A 24,420-nucleotide genomic window follows, 5' to 3' on the forward strand; every position below is an offset into this window, starting at 1 on the left:
ACAAATAGTTAACGAAAAGTATCATAAGGATGTATATAAACTGTACAATACTCACAAAGAAAGAATGGCACATTCTAGGTTAACAATAAAAAATAAAATCAAACAACTTAACCCGTTTATTTGCCGAAAAAAATGGTTATGAAATAGTATCATCATGGAATCGGCGGGGATGGAAATAAAGGTCCCACTCAACCGCAACTGAGCCCCCAACAGCTGACTATCAGCATGTACTAATGTGAAAACAAATGCTCATTTTTACAGCAAAGTCAGCCCCCTTCTCCGTCACTGCTAATGAAACGTGGCAGTCAGCCAGCCCCTTTCACAGACAGCTTATGTGCCGAAACAAGAAATGTTGTCATTTGTCAAACACAAATTGGAAAAAACTGTCGGGACTGGAGATTAAAGCTAAACATTCAAATTTCAGTATGCTATTAAGTGATATAACATTTATCAACATTGTTCGAGCTGATGAAACAAACTCAACAATGACTATGATATCCCTGTAGCAGCCCATAGTGCTTAATAAATCTCCAAACACTGAAGACAGAAAGAAAGCGAACAAGTACTGCCAAAATCGTGATCCCAATACTCCCACTGCACGCAGCGTACTCACCGTCCAGGTAGATGTCACTTCCCAGCTCAGCATCAACCCAGAACATGGAGGCCACAGAACCTACAAACATACCACATATAAAGTCACCCATCAGAACCATCTGGACCGATTTAGAGGACTGTGTTGGCACTAATTTCTCTATTTCTAATATTCTATTGCAGTCATATCACATATGATGACTTGTAGCATGCCCATCACTAAACTTTCATAGGTAGAGCACGTACAACATTAGGTGCCTTCTGGAGTGACAGTCCGTGAGCAACAACCTCAGGAACAACACAATATACCAACTTTATTTTTTGCTTTTTCACAGGCCTTTGTATACATTCGATTAAATGGTCTGAAGCTGACAATTTAAGGAAGATGTGGCAACTATCTAACGTATATTGGGCCTCCGAACAGATGGTCAGGGAAGGTAAAGAAAGGGTAGTATGAAATTAAACGTCCAATCCTTTTGTTCACCAGGAAAGTTAGCCACTGCCAGAATAGGCTGGTGGATCCAGGGTTAATGTACCGTATATGGAGGAGTCTGAAGAGACAGCCATTGTCCAACTGATCATTAGGTTATCCAGGGTGTATGGGCACCTTGAGAAATGCTGGAGGCAAAATTAGGGGGCAAGGTCAGTGTTCAAAGACTCCCATCAGTGCTATCTCATGGTGCTAAAACGTGCAAATATCTTTTAAACAACTGACTCAAAAATATAAATATATATAGACAATATTAAAAACAAGGAAAAAAGTTATTCATTAGGGATTTTTTTTTTTTAAATCATTGAACAGTTCGCTATAAGCAGCAGCCCTAACATTTTTATCCCCAAAATTCTGGCGGCACTTCCTGGACCCTGTGCAAAACAGAAGCACGTCGTTTCATATGTGCCTTTCCCTTTTGGCTGAATATACACAATACGGAGATGTATTGGGATGCTCCTCATTTCTTACACTCAGCTTTTTCATTCAGTCCCATTGCCACATGTGTATAAAATCCAGCCTGTCGCCATATAATCTGCCTTTCTAAACATTTGTAAAAGAGTGCGTCGTTCTATAAAGCTCACTGAATCCAAGGGTGGTCCTGCAATAGGATGTCACCATTTTAACATGTCAGTTCGTTACGTTTCTTCCCTCCTAAAGATTCCACAATCAAAAGTGAGTGGTATCACTCAAGAGTGGAAGTAGCAGACCACGTAAAGTTACAGAGTAAGGACACCGAGTACGTGAGACGCATAGTGCAGGAAAGTGACTGCGCTTCCACTGGCATTAACATCAGTACAAAAACTGTGCCTTGGGAGCCTTGTGACATAGGATTCCCTGCCATTCAAGCTTTACATCACCAAGCACAATGGATTGTGTCGGATGTAGTGATGTACAGCACACCACCACTCAACTACAGCAGTGAAAACATAAATCACACTATCTAGCAGTTTGATGGCTGAGTCTGGGTTTGGCGAATGCCAGGAGGACATTACCCCTTGACTGCATTGTGCCAACTGTAAAGTTTGGTGTAGGAGAGAAAATGCTATGGGGTTGGTTTTCCAGGAGTTGGCCTACACCCTTTAATTCCAGTAGAGGGAAAATGTAATACTTCAGCATGGATGATTGGGCAAAAATTCCCACATACACACTCCAACATCTTGTAAAAAGCCTTCCCAGAAATGTGGAGGCTATAATAGCTGCAGTAGTAGTGGGGACCAACTACATATTAATGGATTTAGGATGGGATGTTACAAAGGCTTTGGAAGGTATAAAGTGTAGCTGTCCCAATACTTTTGTATCTTGAGATGCGTGACTAAAGATTACAAACTTTAAAAAAAACAAAACATGATTTAGTGATATTTTATCATAAGATGGCAACACTATATGGGTCTGTGGGTTAGTTCTGTGTGAAATTGAAATACTTAAAGGGGATATCTAGGACTTTAAAAAGGCATGTAGTTGCTAGCAGGGTCAACTACCTGCCTGCTGTATCCAGTGCAGGTCATTGACCGCTCCAGCCAGAGATTCAGTTACTCCAGGTCAACAGAGCAGCAGTTTCTCTTCCTACTGACAGGGCGGGACGACTGGTGTCATGTTGACTGACAGCCGGCTTCCCCCAATAAGGCAGCGGAGAGCAGACTGTCAATCAGCATGACACCAGTAGCCACCCCCTGTCAACAGGAAGAGAAACTGCTGCCCTGTTGACAGGGTGTAGCTAAATCTCTGGCAGGAGCGGTCAAAGACCTGTGCCGAATACAACAGGCAGGTAGTTGACTCGGTTAGCAACTACATGACTTTTTTTTTCCGTTAAGAGCTGAAAATCCGCTTTAACTAAATTTGAGAAGCGGTAAGGGTGGGCACACCGGTAGAGATCAGGACCAGAACACTGGGTCTGTAATCTTTTGGGGGTTTTCATTAAAGTCATTTCCCTAGATATTAATGCTGGCACATGCTACTGATTAAGACTTGTATTGACCGTATAATCTTACGTGATATGTAGAGTATATATAAGAACTTGCCAAATCGATGGTATTTCTGAGACACAATGTCAGGCCCTAAGCATCATTTAATAAGCTTTGCTCTCGGAGTCCTGAGTGACGGCTGCCTCGTCCGGACTCTTGTAAATAATAAAACTCTGCCATTGCTATTTAATACCTTGCTATAGGATGTCCCTTTGCAGAAACATCACTGGGAGAGAAACCCTGACAGCACAGATAGCCATGGCGCTTTGTGAAAAGAATCACAAACACGTGCATGACAGGCCTGTCCAAGCAGATGAGAGGCGATGGTAAGGGGGCTCGCTGTGGCGGCTGAAGCTGTCCTGCTGACATGATCACATGTGGTCCTCCAGGCATCACTTTGTGTCAACATTATAGTACCTGTCATCTGCTCCAGCAGCTTCCTACCAGGGCTACAGGAGCTGATCGTGTCCTGATGCCAATTGATTCCTCTCCCAAAAAGCTTAATCGTTTTCCAATTTAGCTGAAATGGCCTTTACAAGTAACAGGGGCCAAATCAATGTCTTTTCCTTTAAAAGAAATTACTGTAGTGTGACAATTATCTGGTGGGGAACCGGCATGTCACTGCAGTGAATGAGAAATAACGGACGTGCCGGAGTGGTTGGAGGACAAATATCACTACAAAGGTACAATACAATATAATATTGGTCTAAAGAGGTGATAAAGTCTACTTTTACCAACTTTCACAGGAAAGGGAAGTGGATGCAGAATCAAAGAAACATCAGATATGGTCACAATCGTACATCCGTCCACTTATCTGTGCTAATAAAACAGTACCAGCACAACATGAGTGGTGTCCGACCTAATCTAAAAAAAAAAATAGCAGGAGACAAGGCTGTCGGCTAGAATACATGCAGGTCCGCCATTAATGAGTGCTACCTATCTACTCATAGTAACAGTGGCCATGTAATCTGGCATACTAGCCATCAGAGAAATGCAGCTTATATTAAGTCTCATATCTGTCAGGAAGCAGATACACGCCATGTTCACACTTCAATTAAAGGGGTTCCCCAATCATAGAAGAACATAAGGAGGGTAACATTTAGGAGCAAGGTTCTATGTATGGTAAAAAATCTACAGGGCCATGGAGCGTTACCTGACACTGCAGCCCCTTCCTATAGGAGACTGAAAGCCTAGTGACGCCCAAAGACATACTGATAGGGAATCTAGATTGTGAGCCCCATCGGGGACAGAGGTGATAATGTGTGCAACCTGTAAAGCGCTGCGGAATATGTTAGCGCTAGATAAAAATAAAGATTATTATTATTTATGATTAATGAGATGTGGCTTCAAAAAAAAAAAGGATTTAGGAAAATCATCACCTGGTCGTTAATCTATTTATTATTGTGATTTTTCCATCCGATTAGACAGGAAAAACCTGTACTGGACAGAAGTATCTTACATTGTAGCAATGTGACATACTGTGGCAGACTTGTACATGCATGTACACAACAGTGAAGAAATTACCTGGATCTGCTAAACCCGTGGTTTCCAGTAGTATGTAGTCAAACTTGCCTTTCTTCTGCATTAGATTTTCTATTGCTTTTAGTCCATTGTCCCTAAATAAAAAGGTAAATGTGTGTGGAGTTTTAACAGTCAGTAAAACACTGAATATTGCGGGGAAAGGTCATTCTGCAGAATTAGAAGGCGCGGAATAAAACAAGCTCTTCTGTGTCTTCTTATTTCCCAAGATAATGCTTGCGTCCACTAGAGGGCAGGCAGCCTACGCAATAAACTTTCCAAGCAAACAGCCTCACATTACTCTGTTTAACCCCTTAGTGACCCAGCCAATGTTGACCTTAATGACCTGGCCACATTTTTTAAATGTGACCAGTGTCACTTTAAGTGTTTTTAAAAATTCTATATTTATTAATATATCCTGGAACACTTCAACGGAGCCTACTGATTCTGAGATTGTTTTTGCATGTTCGTTTATTTGGGAAAATATTGGAAATTTCGCAATATTCATATTTGTATGCCTTAAATCAGAGAGTTATGTCACACAATATAGTTGATAAATAACATTGCCCACGTGTCTACTTTACATCTGTATCCTTTTTTTAAACACTTTTTTGTTTGGAAGTGACGAGGATTAAAAGTTGACCAGCGATTTCTCATTTTTCCAATAAAATTTACAAAAAATATTTTTTTAGGGACCGCCTCACATTTGAAGTGACTTTGGGGGCCCTTATGACAGAAAATACCCAAAAGTGACACCATTTTATAAACTGCACGCCTCATAGTCCTCAAAACCACATTGAAGATGTTTATTAACCCTTCAGGTGCTTCACAGGAACTAAAGCAGTGTGGAAAGAAAAGATTAACATTTAACGTTTTGTCACAAACATTTTATTTTAGCTCCAAATTTGTCATTTTGACAAGCGTTTCAGGAGAAAATGGACCCTAAAATCTGTTGTACATTTCCTACTCAGTACACGGATACCACATATGTGGGGGAATAATACTATTAGGGCCCACGGCCCTAATGGGATAGATTGCGGATTCCATGTCGCATTTGAAGAGCCCTTGGCATGTGAAACAGCAGAAACCCCCATAAGTGACCCCATTTTGGAAACTAGACCCCTCAAGGAATTCATCTAAGGGTGGAGTGAGTGTTTTGAACCTATAGGTGCCTCACAGAATTTTATAAAATTGAGACAAAGAAATATGACATTTTAGTGGTAAAAATGTAATTTTTGTATTTGCTGCAAATGTGTCAGGTACACAAGGGTTCATAGGTGAAACTAGACCTTACACTTTATTGCGCAATTTCTCCCGAACGCGGTGCTGCCCCTTATGTTGTCAGAAATTACTGTTAGGCCACACGTCAGGGCTGAGAAGGAAACAGCGCTATTTGGCGTTTGGACAGCAGATTTGGCTAGAATAGTTGACGGGCGACATTTGTGGAGATCTGCCAGAATAGCAGAAAAACCCCAAAGTGACCCCATTGTAGAAACTGCACCTCTCAATGAATTAATCTACAGCTACAGTGGCTATGTTATAACATCCATGCCAGGTTTTTTTTTCTGGAGAATTGCAAATCTGTCCGTCTAGTGTCCACACACCGTGTCCCCATCCAGTGTAGAGCCTCCATATATTGTGCATTTGGCGATAAGCACCCATACATTTAGTGTCTTCTCTCCATTACAATAATGCCAAACATGTGGCTGCTTACTGTGGTTCAGGCACATTGGGGCTGACAAGCATTTGGGAGTGCAGATTTCACTGGATATTATTTGAGGGGGCGAGAGCCATGTCGCTTTTCCAGAGTCTTTGTTCTACAAGTAAGGTAGGAACCCCCTAATGTTCCAGTGACAGATGACAAACGTGAGTGGAGACTGATTTGTGCGTGATAAATTAGGGATTTATTGGTAACATTTTGGGGTACATAACATTTTTTGATCGCTTTCAAAATAAGGCTGGATCACATTCTTGTATTCTACGCTGATCACATTTACGTCAGAGTTTCCGTGTAAAACCCGCAAAAATGCAATTCAGATGAAACCTCCAACGGAACCACCCACCATGATGCAGATGGAGACACTTCATACTCCGTTTGGCGTTTGCGTCGGTGGTATCCATCTTTTCAGGTGTGCATACATCTGAGGTCACCCACATTTTTGCTCTTAGAAGATGTCTAAAATGATGGGACACTGCTGGAACACAGACCAGTCCAAAATGACTCCATCTGCCTCATAAGTGAGTGCTTCCATCAAGGGTGTGGTAGAGAGGCTCACTCGGCTGGACACAGAAGTATATAAGAAAAGGTTTGGTTTATTGTAGACAGCATAAAACAAGCTGGGAAAGTAAACACTGCCCTCTGGGCAAACACAAAGAAACAAAAAAAAAAACAGTCCTTTTCTTAGAATGGGTCAGTCCGCTCACCGGCAGTAATGCCCACGGTTCAGGTTTAGCACACACTTTACTGGAGTGTTCACACACTGATCCAGTTTGTGAAATATCAGCTAAAAATATCACCTTATTCAGCATCTGCTATGCATTCCCTAAATCCTTATATAACTCCGACTCCCCTGCTATACTCCCAAAAACCTTTTTAATTTCTCCTGCGCTGTATGGTAATCGTTTTTTCTGCTTTTCGGCTTTGCCTGCCGTTGGGCAAAGCATAAAGCGCAGGTGCAAAACGCAATATTTCTCAGCAGGCGCGAGATGTCACATGGCACAAGAGGCATCATCCATGAAGTAGGATGGCGAGCAACAGCCAATGGAAGTGATGTAGAGGCCCGAAACCACGGCCACCGGACCGGACTGAGAAGATTACCATACAGCACAGGAGAAATTAAAAAGGGTTTTCAGGAGTATAGAAGGGGAGTCAGGGAGAAATATAAGGATTTAGGGAATGCATAGGACACGGTGAATAAGGTGATCAGTTTTGTTACACAGCAGCTAAAATTTTGACAGGTTACCTTTAAGCCCAGACCATGTGACTCCTCCATCACGTGATTGATCACATGATCTCGACATCACACAGGTCCTGTCAGGACTCTGTTGGTGGAGATACGGTAAACCACCTCCCTCCCGCTCTATGGACATCCACTAAAATCAGCCCATAATATAACATTCAATAAACCGACCCAACACATAGTGTGCTGGAGGAAACAATTCTGGTTTTACATCACTGATGCCATCATGCGCAGTGACACGTATCTCCCCTCCATCACTTTACCAGTAACTCTGACACAAGGGTTTTGTCTGAACCACAGTTTTGGGAAATTTACAAGGAAATCCTGACATAAGCACTCAGCCGAGTGCATACAATAAATGTGAGCCGAGCCTTATTCTGATTTTTGGGAGGTAGACAGAACAAATAGACAGCAGTACAAGAATAGTTCTTATTTTTATTTTGTGCAGTTCACTGTGCGGTATAAGTGATAAGGCGGATTTATTCTTTGGGTCGGTGCGATTCCAGCGATACCAGATTTATATAGATTTTTGGTTTTGCCAATATCACACTGTAAAAATGCTTCTTAATAAAAGTTATAAAAGTTTTTGTTTTGTTTCCATATTCCGAGAGCTGTAACTTTTTTACTTTTTGCGAACAGAGCTGTATGAAGGATTATTTCTAGTGGGACGAGTTGCAAATTTTTCTGGTTCCATTTTGGGGCACATAATATTTTTTATCACTTTTTATTCAGATTTTTCAGTCACTGAATGAACAATTTAGTCATTGTTTTTATTTTATTTTTTTTCCCATTCATCGTGGAGTAAAAGTGATAAGACCAACTTGTTGGTCGAGTTGGTATGATTACAGGGATACCAGACTTATATTGTTTTTTTTAAGCGGTGCTCTTTTTACAGACTAACAACAATATTTTACCAAAATGAATATGTTTTTGCATCGCCATATTCTAAGAGTTGAAATGTATTTATTTTTTTATTTTGTCGCGTGAGCCATATTGGGGTTTGTTTTTTGCAGGACAGTTTGGCGTTTACATTTATACCATATTTTTTTACATATGACTTTTTGATCGCTTTTTTGTGAGTCACTATGATGAAAAAGTGACAATTTTGTTGTGTTTTTTAAAGGTTTTTTTTTTTTACGGAGTTCGCCAAACGGAATAAATAACGTGCCTGTTTTATAGAGCGGGTCGTTCCGGGTGCGGCAATACCAATTAGGTGTACTTCTTTTTGTTTACTTTTGTTTTATCACAAACGCTGTGTTCTGAGTGACACAACAGATTTTAGTGATTTGTGTGTGCTTTTGCGTGTATTTTTTTTTTACATGTCTTATTTTACTTTATTTTACTTAACCCCACTGTGGGACATGTATAATTTTTATTTTGATCACTGGTCTCATACACTGCTGTACTCATGTAATGCAGTGCATCCGCTTATCAGTGACTCACTGATTGGGGCCTGGGAGACCCAACTTGTAGCTGAATCTCACAGGCCACCATACCCTGAGGTAATCACAAGACCACAGGGTCCATTGTAACCATCGGGACCCGCGATTCTCATTGCGGGGTCCGATGGTTGCTAAGGGGGTCTTGACCTTCTTGTAACAACTTAAATACCGCTGTCGGATTGACTTTGGGCGGAGCGAGTTTTCCGCTCCGTCATTATGGACCGTGGACACACACCCTTAGTGTAATGCAATAGGGTAAAATAGATCTATTGATGTGTTTCTGTACATGTGTTAAACACACATAGCTTTACAGCACACACATTGTGTACACTCTCTGCAGTGCATACATATACACAACACTTCTGCTTGCACATTACACACAAACTCAGATCTGCTACATAGACACAGAGGTCTGCTACATAGACACACAGGTCTGCTACATAGACACACAGATCTGCTGCATAGACACACAGATCTGCTACATAGACACACAGATCTGCTACATAGACACACAGATCTGCTACATAGACACACAGATCTGCTACATAGACACACAGGTCTGCTACATAGACACAGAGGTCTGCTACATAGACACACAGGTCTGCTACATAGACACACAGGTCTGCTACATAGACACACAGATCTGCTACATAGACACACAGATCTGCTACATAGACACACAGGTCTGCTACATAGACACACAGATCTGCTACATAGACACACAGGTCTGCTACATAGACACACAGGTCTGCTACATAGACACACAGATCTGCTATATAGACACACAGGTCTGCTACATAGACACACAGATCTGCTACATAGACACACAGGTCTGCTACATAGACACACAGATCTGCTACATAGACACACAGATCTGCTACATAGACACACAGGTCTGCTACATAGACACACAGATCTGCTACATAGACACACAGGTCTGCTACATAGACACACAGGTCTGCTACATAGACACACAGATCTGCTACATAGACACACAGGTCTGCTACATAGACACACAGGTCTGCTACATAGACACACAGATCTGCTACATAGACACACAGATCTGCTACATAGACACACAGGTCTGCTACATAGACACACAGGTCTGCTACATAGACACACAGATCTGCTACATAGACACACAGATCTGCTACAGACACACAGATCTGCTACATAGACACACAGGTCTGCTACATAGACACACAGATCTGCTACATAGACACACAGATCTGCTACAGACACACAGATCTGCTACATAGACACACAGGTCTGCTACATAGACACACAGATCTGCTACATAGACACACAGATCTGCTACATAGACACACAGGTCTGCTACATAGACACACAGGTCTGCTACATAGACACACAGGTCTGCTACATAGACACACAGATCTGCTACATAGACACACACGTGCCCCTACAAACTGGTCTACTATATGAATACACTAGACAAGGACCAGAAACGGACTTAACATCCATGCAGTATTAATGATGTGCAGGTCCTAGTAGCTACCTCTCCTCCCCTGAAACTATCAGACTAATCAGTGTTGGGCAGAAGGAAAGGACGGTGCCTTTGCATAATTCTTAGTGAATGACGCTGTGTCAGCATTTTTCTCAATCACAGGAAGTTGCCTCCGGACTCTAAGACACACACACTTTTCAGTAAGATTTTGTTTGCTAAAATTTGCATGTCATGTTCCAAACAATACTGGATATATTAGTAAGTGCCACAAAATCATGTCCCCAACACATTAGTTTTTACAACACAACTATAAGAAAAAATATACACACTTCTTGAAGAAATAAAGGGAACACTTAAACAACACAATGTAACTCCAAGTCAATCACACTTCTGTCTGTGAAATCAACCGGTCCAGTTATGAATCAACACTGATTGTGAATCAATTTCTCCTGCTGTTGTGCAAATGGAACAGACAACAGGTAGAAACGATAGGCAGGTGGCAAGGCAACCGCTATATAGAAGTGGTTCTGCACAGACTATTTCTCTGTTCCCATTTTTTTTGGCAGTCGTTTGTCTGGAGTAAAAATGGTTCTGATACTTGGGATTTTTTTTTTATTTTTTTAATTTTTTTATAAAAATTTGCATCTACTTTTAAGTCAACTTTAGTTGATTTCGTGTTTTTTTTTGTTTGACATTGTAGTCAGATTTTTTCTCATCTTGATGTTTTTAAGCCTATTTCATCATTTGTGACTTTTCAAAAGAAAAAAAAAAGAAAAATGATGAATCAGCGCCTTCCGAAACAGTAATGGCTGAACATCTCAGGATAAAAAAAAAAAAAAAAAGAGTTAGTGACTTCCGCCGCACAACATTAAAGAGGTGTCCACTACTTGGGCAACTGCTTCTCAATCACTGTTTCCCCCCATTATAATAATAACAGCTATACTCACCTCCAGTGTGGGTGCCTTTCCAGAAGGTCAGCACTGGCTCTCCTGGGGCTTCAATAACAATGTCTCGAAATCCCTGAAACCAAGTCCCTGCAGCCACTTCACTCTGCCCTCTTTCAGAAAATATAACATTCACCGAAAGTCAGAAAGCGGCCGCAGCGAGCCCCAGGAGAGCCAGTGCCAACACCCCTAGAACGGTGGTGGCACTGGAGAGGAGTATAGTGGTTACTATTTTACTTTGGGGAAACATAGTGAGTGAGAAGGGGTTGAAAGAGTAGTGGACAACCCCTTTAAATGCTTATCGAAATATGACCTACTTTACAGAGCAGCATAGGCATCCATTTCGTAACTCCAACCACTCCTCATACAGCTCTCCAGCCTGGCTTATTGACAAGGACTTTTCCACAGCACTGCCTATAAGCAAAAATAAAAATAGGAGGATATTGTGAGATCCACATCCTGCAATCAAATTCAATTACTCACACCTACTCTATGACTGGAAAATGTTCTAAACTGGTTAGAATGTGAAGAAAGGCCATATCTCCTTATAGATCTCTCGGTTCTCTTTCCTCCGAGTACAATAATCATCATCCACTTGTCAGGTGCCACCTCAATAGAACACTATAAAGAACTGAGGCTATTCTAGGAAGACATGCCAATAAGAAACTTACCACTTTTTTTGGACTTTAAGGTTATGTTCACACATTGCTTTTTTGCTGCGTTTTTTTTTTCTGCAGGCAAAACTCGATCTCTTTGCAGTAAAGAAGCTGCTTACAAAAAGCAAGTTTTGCTGCGTTTTTGTTTTTTTTTTGCTGCATTTTTCAGGATCTCAAAGTTCAGCTTTGCTTCCACAACAGAAGTATGAACACCACTGTTTACTTTCACACTTTGGTGTGGTGCCATTGAGTTGATCACATTGTTCAATCTCACACCTTGGTCGGCCAATGTTTACTGTTTGCATATTACTAATTTAATTAAACTGTACTAATCCCAGCTGCCATTCTCAGGTGAGGAGACAAAGATATTATGGTTTAAACATGGGAAAAATCACGAAAACAAATGTGTTCCACATCCTGCTGTAACTGCTTTTTTTTCACTGAAACACAGCAAAACCTGAGACCTGCTTTTTTTTTCCTGTGTTTTTGCACTTATTGCTTTCTATGGGTGAAAAAACGCTGAAAGAAGTGACTTGCTGCAGTTTTCAAAAACACAGTTTTCCAATTCAGTCAGGAAAAAAAAAACAATGTGTGTGCACGAGATTTCTGAAATCTCATCGCTTTTGCTGGTACTGTAAAACGCAGCATTTAAAATTTGCATAAAAAAACCCCACAGCTTGTGAACACAGCCTAAGATGCATTTTTCAGAAAGAAAAAAAAAGTGAGCATCTTATAGACCGGAGACAGCATGCAAACACCAATATATATTTCCTGCAATGGTGCACGCTGGGTAACAGACGCGCCTGATTCATTAAGGTCAGTGGACTCCAGCGAGTGCTTCATTAAGACCAGCGTGCGCTATGCCAGTCTTAATGAATCGTCCCCAAAGTCGGTGCTGGAGATATGTTTTTCCCATTTTCTGCTGTCTAAACCAGGGGGGGATCTTACAGTAAGGAGCTTCCTATAGTTTGAAAAATAAGGTAAGTGAATGATAAAAAAAGGAACTACCCTAAAATTTGTTTACTAATATAACCAAGAAAATGCTGCTCAGTGGAAATCTATGTAAAAACTCTAGTTATAGTCATATTGGCTGGCACCTTTTTTTAATTTTAATAATCTACTAAATCAAATAAGTTACTTAACTGATTACTATTGTTTGAAAATACTTTGCGCACTAGTAAAAGCAAATATAACAAGCTTTCTGATATACAGTATCTTATCTTTATTTATGAGCCACTTTATCTCCTCCCCATCTCCAGAACCAGTCAATTAATCTAAAAAAAAGAATCAGTCTTCCTCAAAACAAGACAAACTGTAAGATCATGGTCGGATCAGATTACAGCCAGTTATTGAAATTTATGGAGACGGGAAGTGCGAGGAGAAGGGAAATGCAGACTCAAAAAGATAGAGAAATAAATCAAGCTGCAGCTTTCTAGTGTTTTCCCTCAATTCAAAGCAGGATTCACAGTTACACAGCTCAGTACTGCTGTATACTGTCTTCTATACTGCTGATGCTTCTGAGCATATGCTACATAAAGACAGGCAAGCAAGAATGCCCCAGGTCTCTGTATACTATGCATGTGGGGCATTAAAGTGAACCTGTCAGCATGATTTTGATAAGTAAACTACAGGCATTGTCAGATTGGCAGTGTTCAACTGATTAAAATGATACCCAGGGGTGAAGAAATCAGTCTTGTGGTTCTTGTGTAATCAGTGTTAGCTTTCAGTTGATGATATGCCCGTGCTCTGTGGCTGGACTGTAGGCAGAGTCTTATCTTGGTGATCTAAGCCAGAGAAACTAGGGAAGACCTCTGCATAGGCCGCCCCGAAGCACAAGCAGTCTGTCTCTCTCTCTCTGATGAGAAACATATTTGTGCTTCGGAGCAGCCTGTGAGTACCACTGCCAACCTGACAATGCCTGCAGTTTACATAGAAAAATCCAGCTGACAGGTATGCTTTAAAGGGACTCTGTCACCTGAATTTGGAGGGAACAATCTTTAGCCATAGGGGCGGGGTTTTCGGGTGTTTGATTCACCCTTTCCTTACCCGCTGGCTGCAATATTGGATTGAAGTTCATTCTCTGTCCTCCATAGTACATGCCTGCACAAGGCAATCTTGCCTTACGCAGGCGTGTACTATGGAGGACAGAGAATGAACTTCAATCCAATATTGCAGCCAGCATGCAGCCAGCGGGTAAGGAAAGGGTGAATCAAACACCCGAAAACCCCGCCCCTATGGCTGAAAATTGTTCCCTCCAAATTCAGGTGACAGAGTCCCTTTAAAGCAGATTATCCCCACCCACTAGCTCAAACTCAGCTTAAAATTTTAAAGACAGAATCTATAGAGGTGAAAATTGGTGAAAATGTAATGGCTACAAATGGTGCTATTCCTAATGACCACTTATTCTAAAAAGTTCCTGAAATGCCAGGTACACATAGATGACTGTACAAAACGGCACGTCTGCTGCAAAAATAATATCATACCTTCACCAAACTCATTCACTATGACGGCAATTCTTTTATTGTGCTGTTCAGTCAAAATATAATTCAAAAGTGTCGTCTTCCCAGCACCTAAGTCATAAAGAAATGAACTAAACATAAGCAAAAAAAAATAATGTAATAAAAAAAAATATACAGTATATACAGTACATACATAGAGCTCAGCATATATGAGTAAGCACAGCTGAAAAGTAAGATTTTAATCAATATCTCACTCAACACAAGAACAATTTCCTAAAATATATATCATCGAACATTTTTTAACTCATAACATGAAGGTAAGGTTAATAATAAACCTTTCATTAGTTTTACTCAAATTTGTTGATGCAAAAATGAAACACCCCACATCAAAACTACTACATCTTGAGGGCAAAACCAAGCCTTATAGGCATGGAAGGAACAATTTGGTGACATACTGCAACATCTATATTCTTCCATTCTTTTAGAGCCTGGATACTGGATGGAGGGCGATACTCAACTTGTCTCTTCCGAATTCTCCATAATATAATAATTTTTTATTTCTATTGTGCCAACATATTTCGCAGCACTTTAAATTTTAGAGGGGACATGTACAGACAATAAAAACAGTAGAGAATAATACATACCGAATATACTCGTGTATAAGCCGAAGTTTTCAGCACATTTTTTTGCCGGTGGGGGAGCAGAAGACATCATACTCACCCTCCTGGTGTCATCGCTGCATATCAGTCCCTGCATCTCGGGTGCCGGCATTTCTCTTCCTGTCTTCCTTCCTGTGCTGAGCGGTCACGTGGTACCGCTCATTAAAGTAATGAATATGCACGCGTCTCCACTCCCTTAGGCGTGGAGAGCATATTCATTACTTTAATGAGCGGTATCACTGACCGCTCAGCACAGGAAGGAAGACAGGAAGAGAGATGCCGGCACCCGAGATGCAGGGACTGAAATGCAACGCCAGGAGGGTGAGTAGGACTGGGGGAGGGTGAGTAGAACTGGGGAGGGTGAGTCATGCGATATTCACCTGTCCCCGTTCCATCGTCGGGCTGTGTCTTCCGGGACATCTGGCTGTGACGTTCAGGTCAGAGGGCGCGATGATGTGGTTAGTGCGCGCCCTCTGCCTGAACAGTCACTGCAGGCAGCGACGAGAAATGAGTCATTTTCTTTTTTTTTTTTTAATCGCAGCAGCAGGAGCATTATATGGGGCATATTTTAATATGGAGCATCTTATCGGGCCATCATTAACCTTTATGCAGCATTATATGGGGCATATTTTTGTATGGAGCATCTTATGGGGCCATCATTAACCTTTGTGCATCATTATATGGGGCATTTTTTTATGGGGCCATCAATAACCTTTATGGAGCATTATATGGGGCATATTTTTGTATGGAGCATCTTATGGGGCCCATCATGAACTTTATGGAGCATTATATGGGGCATATTTTGTAAGGAGCATCATATGGGGCTCCTGATTCAATATGGATATTCAAAAACATTTAACCTACTGATGTCTCAATTTTAATTTTATTGGTATCTATTTTTATTTTTGAAATTTATCAGTAGCTTCTGCATTTCCCACCCTAGGTTTATACTCGAGTCAATAAGTTTTCCCAGTTTTTTGTGGCAAAATTAGGTGCCTCGGCTTATACTCGGGTCGGTTTATACTCGAGTATATACGGTAAATCAACAGATACCAAGTGAGTGAGGGTCCTGCTTGCAAGCTTTTAATCTAAGAGGAAATAGGGAAGACACGAAAGGTGAATAGTAAAAAGTGCATGTGTTGTACGGTCCAGCCATGAATAAATGCTGCATGAACCAGCACTAGCCAGTATGTGTACAGTACAGACACAGAGGGCTATTAAATGCATGGGAGGTGTGTGAACAGATGCTACAAGGGTCCTGGTTTTGAAGAAAATGTTGTATGGGCAAAATAGGGATAGTTAAATAAGTGTGGTGAGGCGATACGCCAGTCTAAAGAAATGCTCTTTTAGGGCACGCTTAAAACTGTGCGCATGAGAATTAATCAAATTGTCCAGGGTAGTGCATTCCAAAGAATTGGCGCAGCAAGCGAGAAGTCTTGGACACGGGAGTGGGAGGTTCGTATTATTGTGGATGTTAGTTTTAGGTCAATAGCAGAACGGAGGGCATGGGTAAGGGTGATAGAATGAGATGAGGGAGGAGATGTAGGATGGTACAGAACCGTGGAGAGCTTTGTGTGTGAGAGTGATAAGTTTATATTGAATTCTGTAGCAAATGGGCAACCAGTGCAATGACTGGCACAGGGTGGAGACATCGTTGTAGTGGTTGGAAAGGAATATGATCCTGGCCCTCTGCATTCTGGACAGATTGTAGAGGAAAGAGTTTAGTAAGAGGGAGACTGATTAGTACAAACTTCCAATAGTCCAGAACAATTAAGAGCTACAGTAAAAGATTTGCAGAGTCAAAGGTAAGAAAAGATAGAATTCTAGTGATGTTTTTGAGGTGTAGGTGACATGAACGAGCGAGTGATCGGATGTAGGGGGTGAATGAAAAATGTAAATCAAATACGACCCTAAGACAGCGGGCATGTTGCTGGGGAGTAATGGTAGAACCACACACGGAAATGGCAATATCAGGCATAGGTAGGTTAGTTGGAGGGATAAAACACAAGGAGTTCAGTTTTTGACAGATTCAGTTTTAGATAAAGGGAGGACATAATGTTAGAAACAGCGGAAAGACAATCACTGGTATTTTGTAGTAATGCAGATGTGATGTCAAGAGACGATGTATATAATTGGATGTCATCAGCAAAGAGATGGTTTATACAATGGGGGCAGTATATAAGAATAGGAGGGGGGCTAGCACTGATTCTTGAGGAACTTCAACTGTAAGGGAAGGGGAGCCAGCAAAAGATACAGCGAAGAACCGGTCAGTGAGGTAGGAGGAGAACCAGGAGAGAATGGTATCTTTGAGACCATTAGAGCGGAGCATAGTGAGGAGGAGCTGGTGAGCCACAGTGTCATAGGTGTCCGATTGGGTTTAGATCAGGAGACACACTTGGCCACTAATCGCTTTTACCCTGGTCTCCTTCAAAAATGCAACAGTCTTAGATTTGTATTTTGGATCATTGCCATGTTGGAAAAGTGCACACCTACCAAGAGCACAGAGTGATGGTACCATCTTCTCTTTCTCTACAGATCAGTACATCTGTGAATTCATGATACCATCAATAAAGTGTAGCTCCAGCTGCACTCATGCAGCTCCGCAGGAGGACACTGCCTTCACTATGTCTCACTGCAGGCACCATGCAATTTTCTTTGTACTTCTCAGCTTTGTGACACCATACATCATTGAAGCCATCAGTTTAAAAAAAACAGTTATCTGGTCTCATCAATCCAAAGTATAGAGTTCCAGCAATGTTCATATTTTTCAGAATGAGCCTTGGTAAATTGTAGTTTTAGGCAGGCTTATTTGTGCATGAGCTCTAGGAGAGGCTTTCTTCGTGGACAATACTCATGCATGTCATTCCATTGCAGGGTACGCCGACTGTCATTGGGGTGTACTAATGTTTGGAACTTAGTTTTGAATGAATTCGTTCATAAAATTATTTTTTTGGATGTGCAAAATAACAAATCTTGTTTGCAATCAATGGCCCACATTTGTGGGAGTATTTTGTAGTATGGTGTCCCATAGAAAATGTTAACTTAGAAAAGACACTAAACATTTTTTAACAAATCTGATGGGGTGCACTCATTTATGCTGAGCACTGTGTAATATATACAGTACAGACCAAAAGTTTGGACACACCTTCTCATTTAAAGATTTTTATGTATTTTCTTGACTATGAAAATTGTACATTCACACTGAAGGCATCAAAACTATGAATTAACATGTGTGGAATTATATACTTAACAAAAAAGTGTGAAACCACTGAAAATATGTCTTATATTCTAGGTTCTTCAAAGTAGCCACCTTTTGCTTTGACGACTGATCAAGAGAATGCCAAGAGTGTGCAAAACAGTCATCAAAGCAAAAGGTGGCTACTTTGAAGAACCTAGAATATAAGACATATTTTCAGTTGTTTCACACTTTTTTGTTAAGTATATAATTCCACATGTGTTAATTCATAGTTTTGATGCTTTCAGTGTGAATGTACAATTTTCATAGTCATGAAAATACAGAAAAATCTTTAAATGAGGTGTCCAAACTTTTGGTCTGTACTGTATACTTATATATTACACAGTGCTCAGCATAAATGAGTACACCCCGTCAGAACAGTCACACAAACTAACAAAAGCCAAGCATACCATCTAACCAGCATGGTGTAGGGAGTCTTACAGAATCCACTTAGAACAATTTTAGGAACGTTTTATCTACTGGCATTAACAGAGTATATTACAAGCGTCTATTGTACCGCATGCTATACCATAAATCACCACAAGAATGTGCTATTGCATCATATTACATAGAAAAACAGCTAATAGTCCATGAGCCGGGCCAGATATCGGTACCACCCGGAGTGACTAATTTTCTTTGGTATTTTTAGGTAGATGCATGTCTGTAGTTTATTTTTTGATATGATAGCCCTTACATATACGTAGCTTATTAACCCCTTCAGCCCTAGGCCTATTTGTACCCAAGTGCCTAAGCCAATCTGACCTGTGCCACTTCATGGGCTAATAACTTTGGAACGCTTTCACCTATCCAAGCCATTCTGAGATTGTTTTCTCGTGACATATTGTACTTCACGTCAGTGCTAAATGGGAGTCAATATATTTTACCTTTCTATATAAAAAAATGCTAAATATTCGGAAATTTTGGAAAAATCGGCAATTTTTTAACTTTGAAATTCTCTGCTTTTTACAAAAATACTGATACCCCCCATAATAGTTATTAATTTACACTCCCCACATGTTTACTTCATATTGGCATCATTTTGAAAATGAAACCTTATTGTTTTACGACGTAATAGGGCTTATAGTTTTATGCGCAATTTTTCACATTTACAGCAAAACCCACTTTTCAAAGGACCAAGTCACTTCTGAAGTCACTTTAAGGGGCTTACATAACAGAAACCACCCATAAATTACCCCATTTTGCAAACTACACCCCTCAAGCTGTTCAAAACTCATTTTTAAAAACTGTTAACCCTTTAGGTGTTCCACAGGAATTTTAGCATGAGCCAAGAACCAAATATGACGATATCGGTACCACCCGGAGTGACTAGATGTAGTATTTGTAACAAAATTTAATCCAAGTTATGTAAATACACACTGAACATGTCATGTGCATATATATATATATATATATATATATATATATATATATATATATATATATATATATATATATATATATATATATATATATATATATATATATGTTACTCCATAATATCTTCAACATCGGACTCTGAATCTGACTGTTGTTCTACTGGCTCGTCTTCAGTACCCTTGTTCTGGCATGTCTGTAATCTGCACATGTCTGTGCACTTCAGGCCATTGCTGAGGCAAGTACACTGAGGAAGTTCACATGACCGCACACACTTGCAGGACAGTAGCTGTATAATAGCTTCTGGTGCTGGTGCCCCTTGCATCCACTTGACAACAAGCTTTCCGTCGTTATCTATCATCCAACCGCAGTCTGTTGGGTTTGCAACCCATGGCTGGCTCTGCAGACTTCTCCTCCAGATCGCAGCCTGGTAGTTTGCACGCAGTGCATGCATGAAAAGGCAGTCCTGGCAAGGAGGGAGTTGACTTGACTCTACCACTCCACGTCTGGCACAGAACAGCTGATAACGGAGCCTGTTTACCTCAGTTGTTTGGGTAGTTGGCAGGTACATGTGGCAGGTGATTTCCTGTAACTTCTCAAAAAGTTCGGTAGACACTTCCCATGAACGACCAACTTCCTGAAAGGCATCCTGGTATGTCTTGTTCATCTTCAACTGCTTGAGTGTCGTCATCTTCCCACGGCCAGCGAATGCACTGACGGTGTCACAGCCTGTAAATGCATGCATACCAATCAATGAATCACATACGCTGCCTCCCAATGTTCGGCTCAGAGTGGTGATATCCAGGAATCTTGTCCGGTTCTGTGTACCGCATTTCTGGAACAGGTGGGATGGGATTTTGTGGCACATGCCCAGACACAGGACCATGACATCAGTATCCTCCGAAGTGATGATGACCGACTTGTAACCAGATTCTGCTGCATGAAGAGCATGGAGAAGGAGGCGTGTGTCTGCTTCTTCTTGATTTGACTTAAGGTCAGCAGCCTCTTCCCACTGTTCTTTGGTGATCTTAAAGCAGAGCTGCTCACATGTGACATACAGCTCCTTCTCCTCAAGCTTCTCCCTGTGGTGTTTCGCCTTCCATTCTTCTACCAGAAACTTTATGAGACTTGCCTTGTTGGAGGAACTACTTAGAAGCTTTTTCCACTGCTGGATGTTGTGCCCATGTTGAATGTTCTTGAAATGGATCCCTGTGCCTTCATATCTGTTGACTCTTTCTGTATCTTTGATGGATGTCTCCTTGTAGACGTCAAAGACAATATCAATGCGCTTGCTCTTAGCACCCTCATGGATAGCGCGACTCATTGCTGTGCCTGCTAGCTGGCCAAATGTTGCATTGTTTCCCTTCAGTTTCTGAACCAGGCTCATCCCATCAATGATGGTTGCAGAGGGCTCGGGGATCACTTCTGCAGGACGAGCATTCCTCTCCAACTCCCTTGCGAGGGCAGCCTTGTTGGTCTTGCGGATAGACCCATCACCATTGGCAAGTGCCCATGGCAATGGACCCAGGGGATGAGTCAAGACATCACTCATTTGTAGCTTTCTGTTCTCAGCTACAAGTATCATCTGGCCAAATAGGTTTCTGTCAGCCTTCAAAATTACCTCCTTGCCAAGACCTTGTCTGCGTGTCTTCATTTGGATGTTAGAGAACGTTTTAAGTTTGTTCTTCGTCATCTTGTCATGAAACAATGTAGTTGGCTTATCGGTACCCAAACGCTCATCCTTGAATGTTTGATATGCATCCTCTCCTTTGATATGCTTCTTTTCTTCGACTTGGTTACATCTGGCAGGACTTTCTTTGTCACAGAGCATGCAACATTGGACTGAACAGCAATGCCATTGACTCTATGAGATGTACCTGCTCCACTTAGTGTCTCCTCAAGTCTGTCAATGTTATCCCAGGCCAGGGTTGTGAACACACCTGGGTAGATACTTGCTGGCATTGGGATGTCATCCTTTGAACATTCCAACTTCTGGATACAAAGGGCTGTATCGATCTCCTCAGCCATTGAATATGACACACAGTGGCCAAGACGATTCAGAGTTCGAATCAGTTCTGTATTGCCGGTCAAAGACTTAACTGCAAAGGATAGCAGTACGTGCTTTGGTGGCTTTGTCTTTCCATTGGTAACAGCAAAAACCAAGTCACTGCCGAAGGATGTGGCAAGACGTTGAGCTCTTTCACAGGTAGTTTGGCACTCACAATCTCCTGTAAGCAGGGTTTGCAGGAATTGAGTGACTAATGCAGGAACGACATTCTGATCTGTATTGGGAGGCCATGGCTGACTCACATCTTGCTTCTTGATCTCATTCCTTAGCTGCATTGCTGCTTTGGTTACGATATCTCCAGAGTTAGCAGCTCTTGCTTCTTGCAGATCTTTTTTCAGTCACAAGCCTGGGAGGTGTCAGCCTCTACAGAGGGAGATAGGAGCTCTGCAGAGAAGACCGGAGAGTCCTGTTCAGCACAGAACGTGTATGTGTCAGTGTGTGTGCGTGTGTTGGGGCACCTCAGGGTGTCTTCAAATGTGACATAGCCCCCTAGATTTCTTCCAGTAAAATTTGCACTCCAAAAGTCATTTGGCGCTCCTTCCCTTCCGAGGCCTGCCGTTCCCCAATACTGCAGTGTACGACAACATATCGGGTGTTGTTGTGTTCGGGAGAGATTGGTGAACAAATAGTGGGGTGCATTTTTTGCTGGTACACCTCTTAAAAATAAAAAAATGAGCCTAAAATGACACCTTCATGTAAAAAATGCACTTTTTCCATTTTCTCAACCAAGTGTTTCCAACTACTGTGAAACACTGGTTGGGTCAAAGTGGTCACTATACCCCCTAAAAGATTCCTTGGGGGTGTAGTTTCCAAAATAGGGTCACTTTTTGGGGTTTCCACTGTGGGGGTACCTCAGGCAGCCTTCAAATGTGACATGGCCCCCTAGATTTCTTCCAGTGAATCCGCCACCCAAAAACCACATAGCGCTCCTTCCGTGTTGAGCTGTGCTGTGTGCCCATACTTTAGTTTACGAGTACATGTGGGGTGTTTCTATAAACTGCAGAATTAGGGTAACCAAGTTTGGGTTTGCCGTTAACCCTTGCTAGGTTGCAGGTAAAATTGGATTACAATGTAATATCTGGAAAAAAAATGAAATTTTGAAATTTCGCCTTCATTCTGCTAAAATTCCTGTGGAACACCTAAAGGGTTAACAGTTTTTAAAAATGAGTTTTGAACAGCTTGAGGGGTGTAGTTTGCAAAATGGGGTAATTTATGGGTGGTTTCTGTTATGTAAGCCCCTTAAAGTGACTTCAGAAGTGACTTGGTCCTTTGAAAAGTGGGTTTTGCTGTAAATGTGAAAAATTGCGCATAAAACTATAAGCCCTATTACGTCGTAAAACAATAAGGTTTCATTTTCAAAATGATGCCAATATGAAGTAAACATGTGGGGAGTGTAAATTAATAACTATTATGGGGGGTATCAGTATTTTTGTAAAAAGCAGAGAATTTCAAAGTTAAATAATTGCCGATTTTTCCAAAATTTCCGAATATTTAGCATTTTTTTATATAGAAAGGTAAAATATATTGACTCCCATTTAGCACTGACGTGAAGTACAATATGTCACGAGAAAACAATCTCAGAATGGCTTGGATAGGTGAAAGCGTTCCAAAGTTATTAGCCCATGAAGTGGCACAGGTCAGATTGGCTTAGGCACTTGGGTACAAATAGGCCTAGGGCTGAAGGGGTTAATAAGCTACGTATATGTAAGGGCTATCATATCAAAAAATAAACTACAGACATGCATCTACCTAAAAATACCAAAGAGAATTAGTCACTCCGCTTGGTACCGATATCGTCAAATTTGGTTCTTGGCTCATGGACTATAAAGGGAATCTGTCACCACGTTTAGGCTTCCGAATCTGAGAGCAGCGTAATGTACAGGCAGAGACCCTGATTTCAGCGGCACATCACTTACTGTGCTTCTTGCTATAGTTCTCCTAAATACTGTTTAACTCTACACGAGACATTGACTGTTTGCTTTTTGTCTACACTATGCACAAGCACAAGGCTTGGGACAAGGAAAGAGACGCGCTCATGAGTACAGAGGACTAGATAATAGGAGCTTACTAATTAGAAGACTAGCAGCGATGCAGAAAATAAAACACTGCTTTATCAAAACTACAGAAAAAGTCCAGTAACTCACCAAGCGCTGGACTCTGGTCTGGGTCTCTGTTCCTACTTTATTTTGCTCTCAGATGGGACGAAAAAACCTGGTGACAAATTATCTTTAAATAGGACTTGTCACCAGGCAAAAGTGGCTAGTTTTAGCTCTTATTTTATTTCCTATAATCCCTTGAGTGTTTTTTGTAAATCCACCATACAGTTTCGGAGATCTAGCACTTTTTATTTTGTGCACATATTTCTATAGTCTTTACCAAATGAGCCTGGCTCAACAGATTCTCTGTGGGCATGTATTTACAGTAGACTGCTTTGTATTATAAGGCCACATTCACACTAGCAGGATTTGGTCAGTATTTTTCATCAGTATTTGTAAGCCAAAACCAGGAGTGGAACAATTAGAGGAAAAGTATAATAGAAACATATGCACCACTTCTGTATTTATCACCCACTCCTGGACCAACTACTTGTAAGAG

The 24,420-nt window shown here is 41.2% G+C and overlaps 1 protein-coding gene across 3 annotated transcripts in view; it reads right to left on the reverse strand.

Moving 5' to 3' along the window:
* LOC143761275 (zinc-regulated GTPase metalloprotein activator 1B-like) overlaps positions 1 to 24,420 on the reverse strand; it is a 179,042-nt gene that overhangs the window by 114,965 nt on the left and 39,657 nt on the right. For all 3 annotated transcript variants that reach the window (XR_013212262.1, XM_077249092.1, XM_077249093.1), the window contains exons 3-6: positions 14,514 to 14,600; positions 11,692 to 11,788; positions 4,570 to 4,661; positions 614 to 673 (exon numbers count right to left, since the gene is read on the reverse strand). Coding sequence is in view for 2 of the 3 variants with exons in the window: in XM_077249092.1 (XP_077105207.1) it covers positions 614 to 673; positions 4,570 to 4,661; positions 11,692 to 11,788; positions 14,514 to 14,600 (336 nt within the window). In the remaining variant the exon portion in view is untranslated. The remainder of the gene's footprint in view (positions 1 to 613; positions 674 to 4,569; positions 4,662 to 11,691; positions 11,789 to 14,513; positions 14,601 to 24,420) is intronic.

The sequence above is a fragment of the Ranitomeya variabilis genome, chromosome 1, assembly GCF_051348905.1.
Source record: "Ranitomeya variabilis isolate aRanVar5 chromosome 1, aRanVar5.hap1, whole genome shotgun sequence".
In the NCBI taxonomy this organism is placed as follows: domain Eukaryota; kingdom Metazoa; phylum Chordata; class Amphibia; order Anura; family Dendrobatidae; genus Ranitomeya; species Ranitomeya variabilis.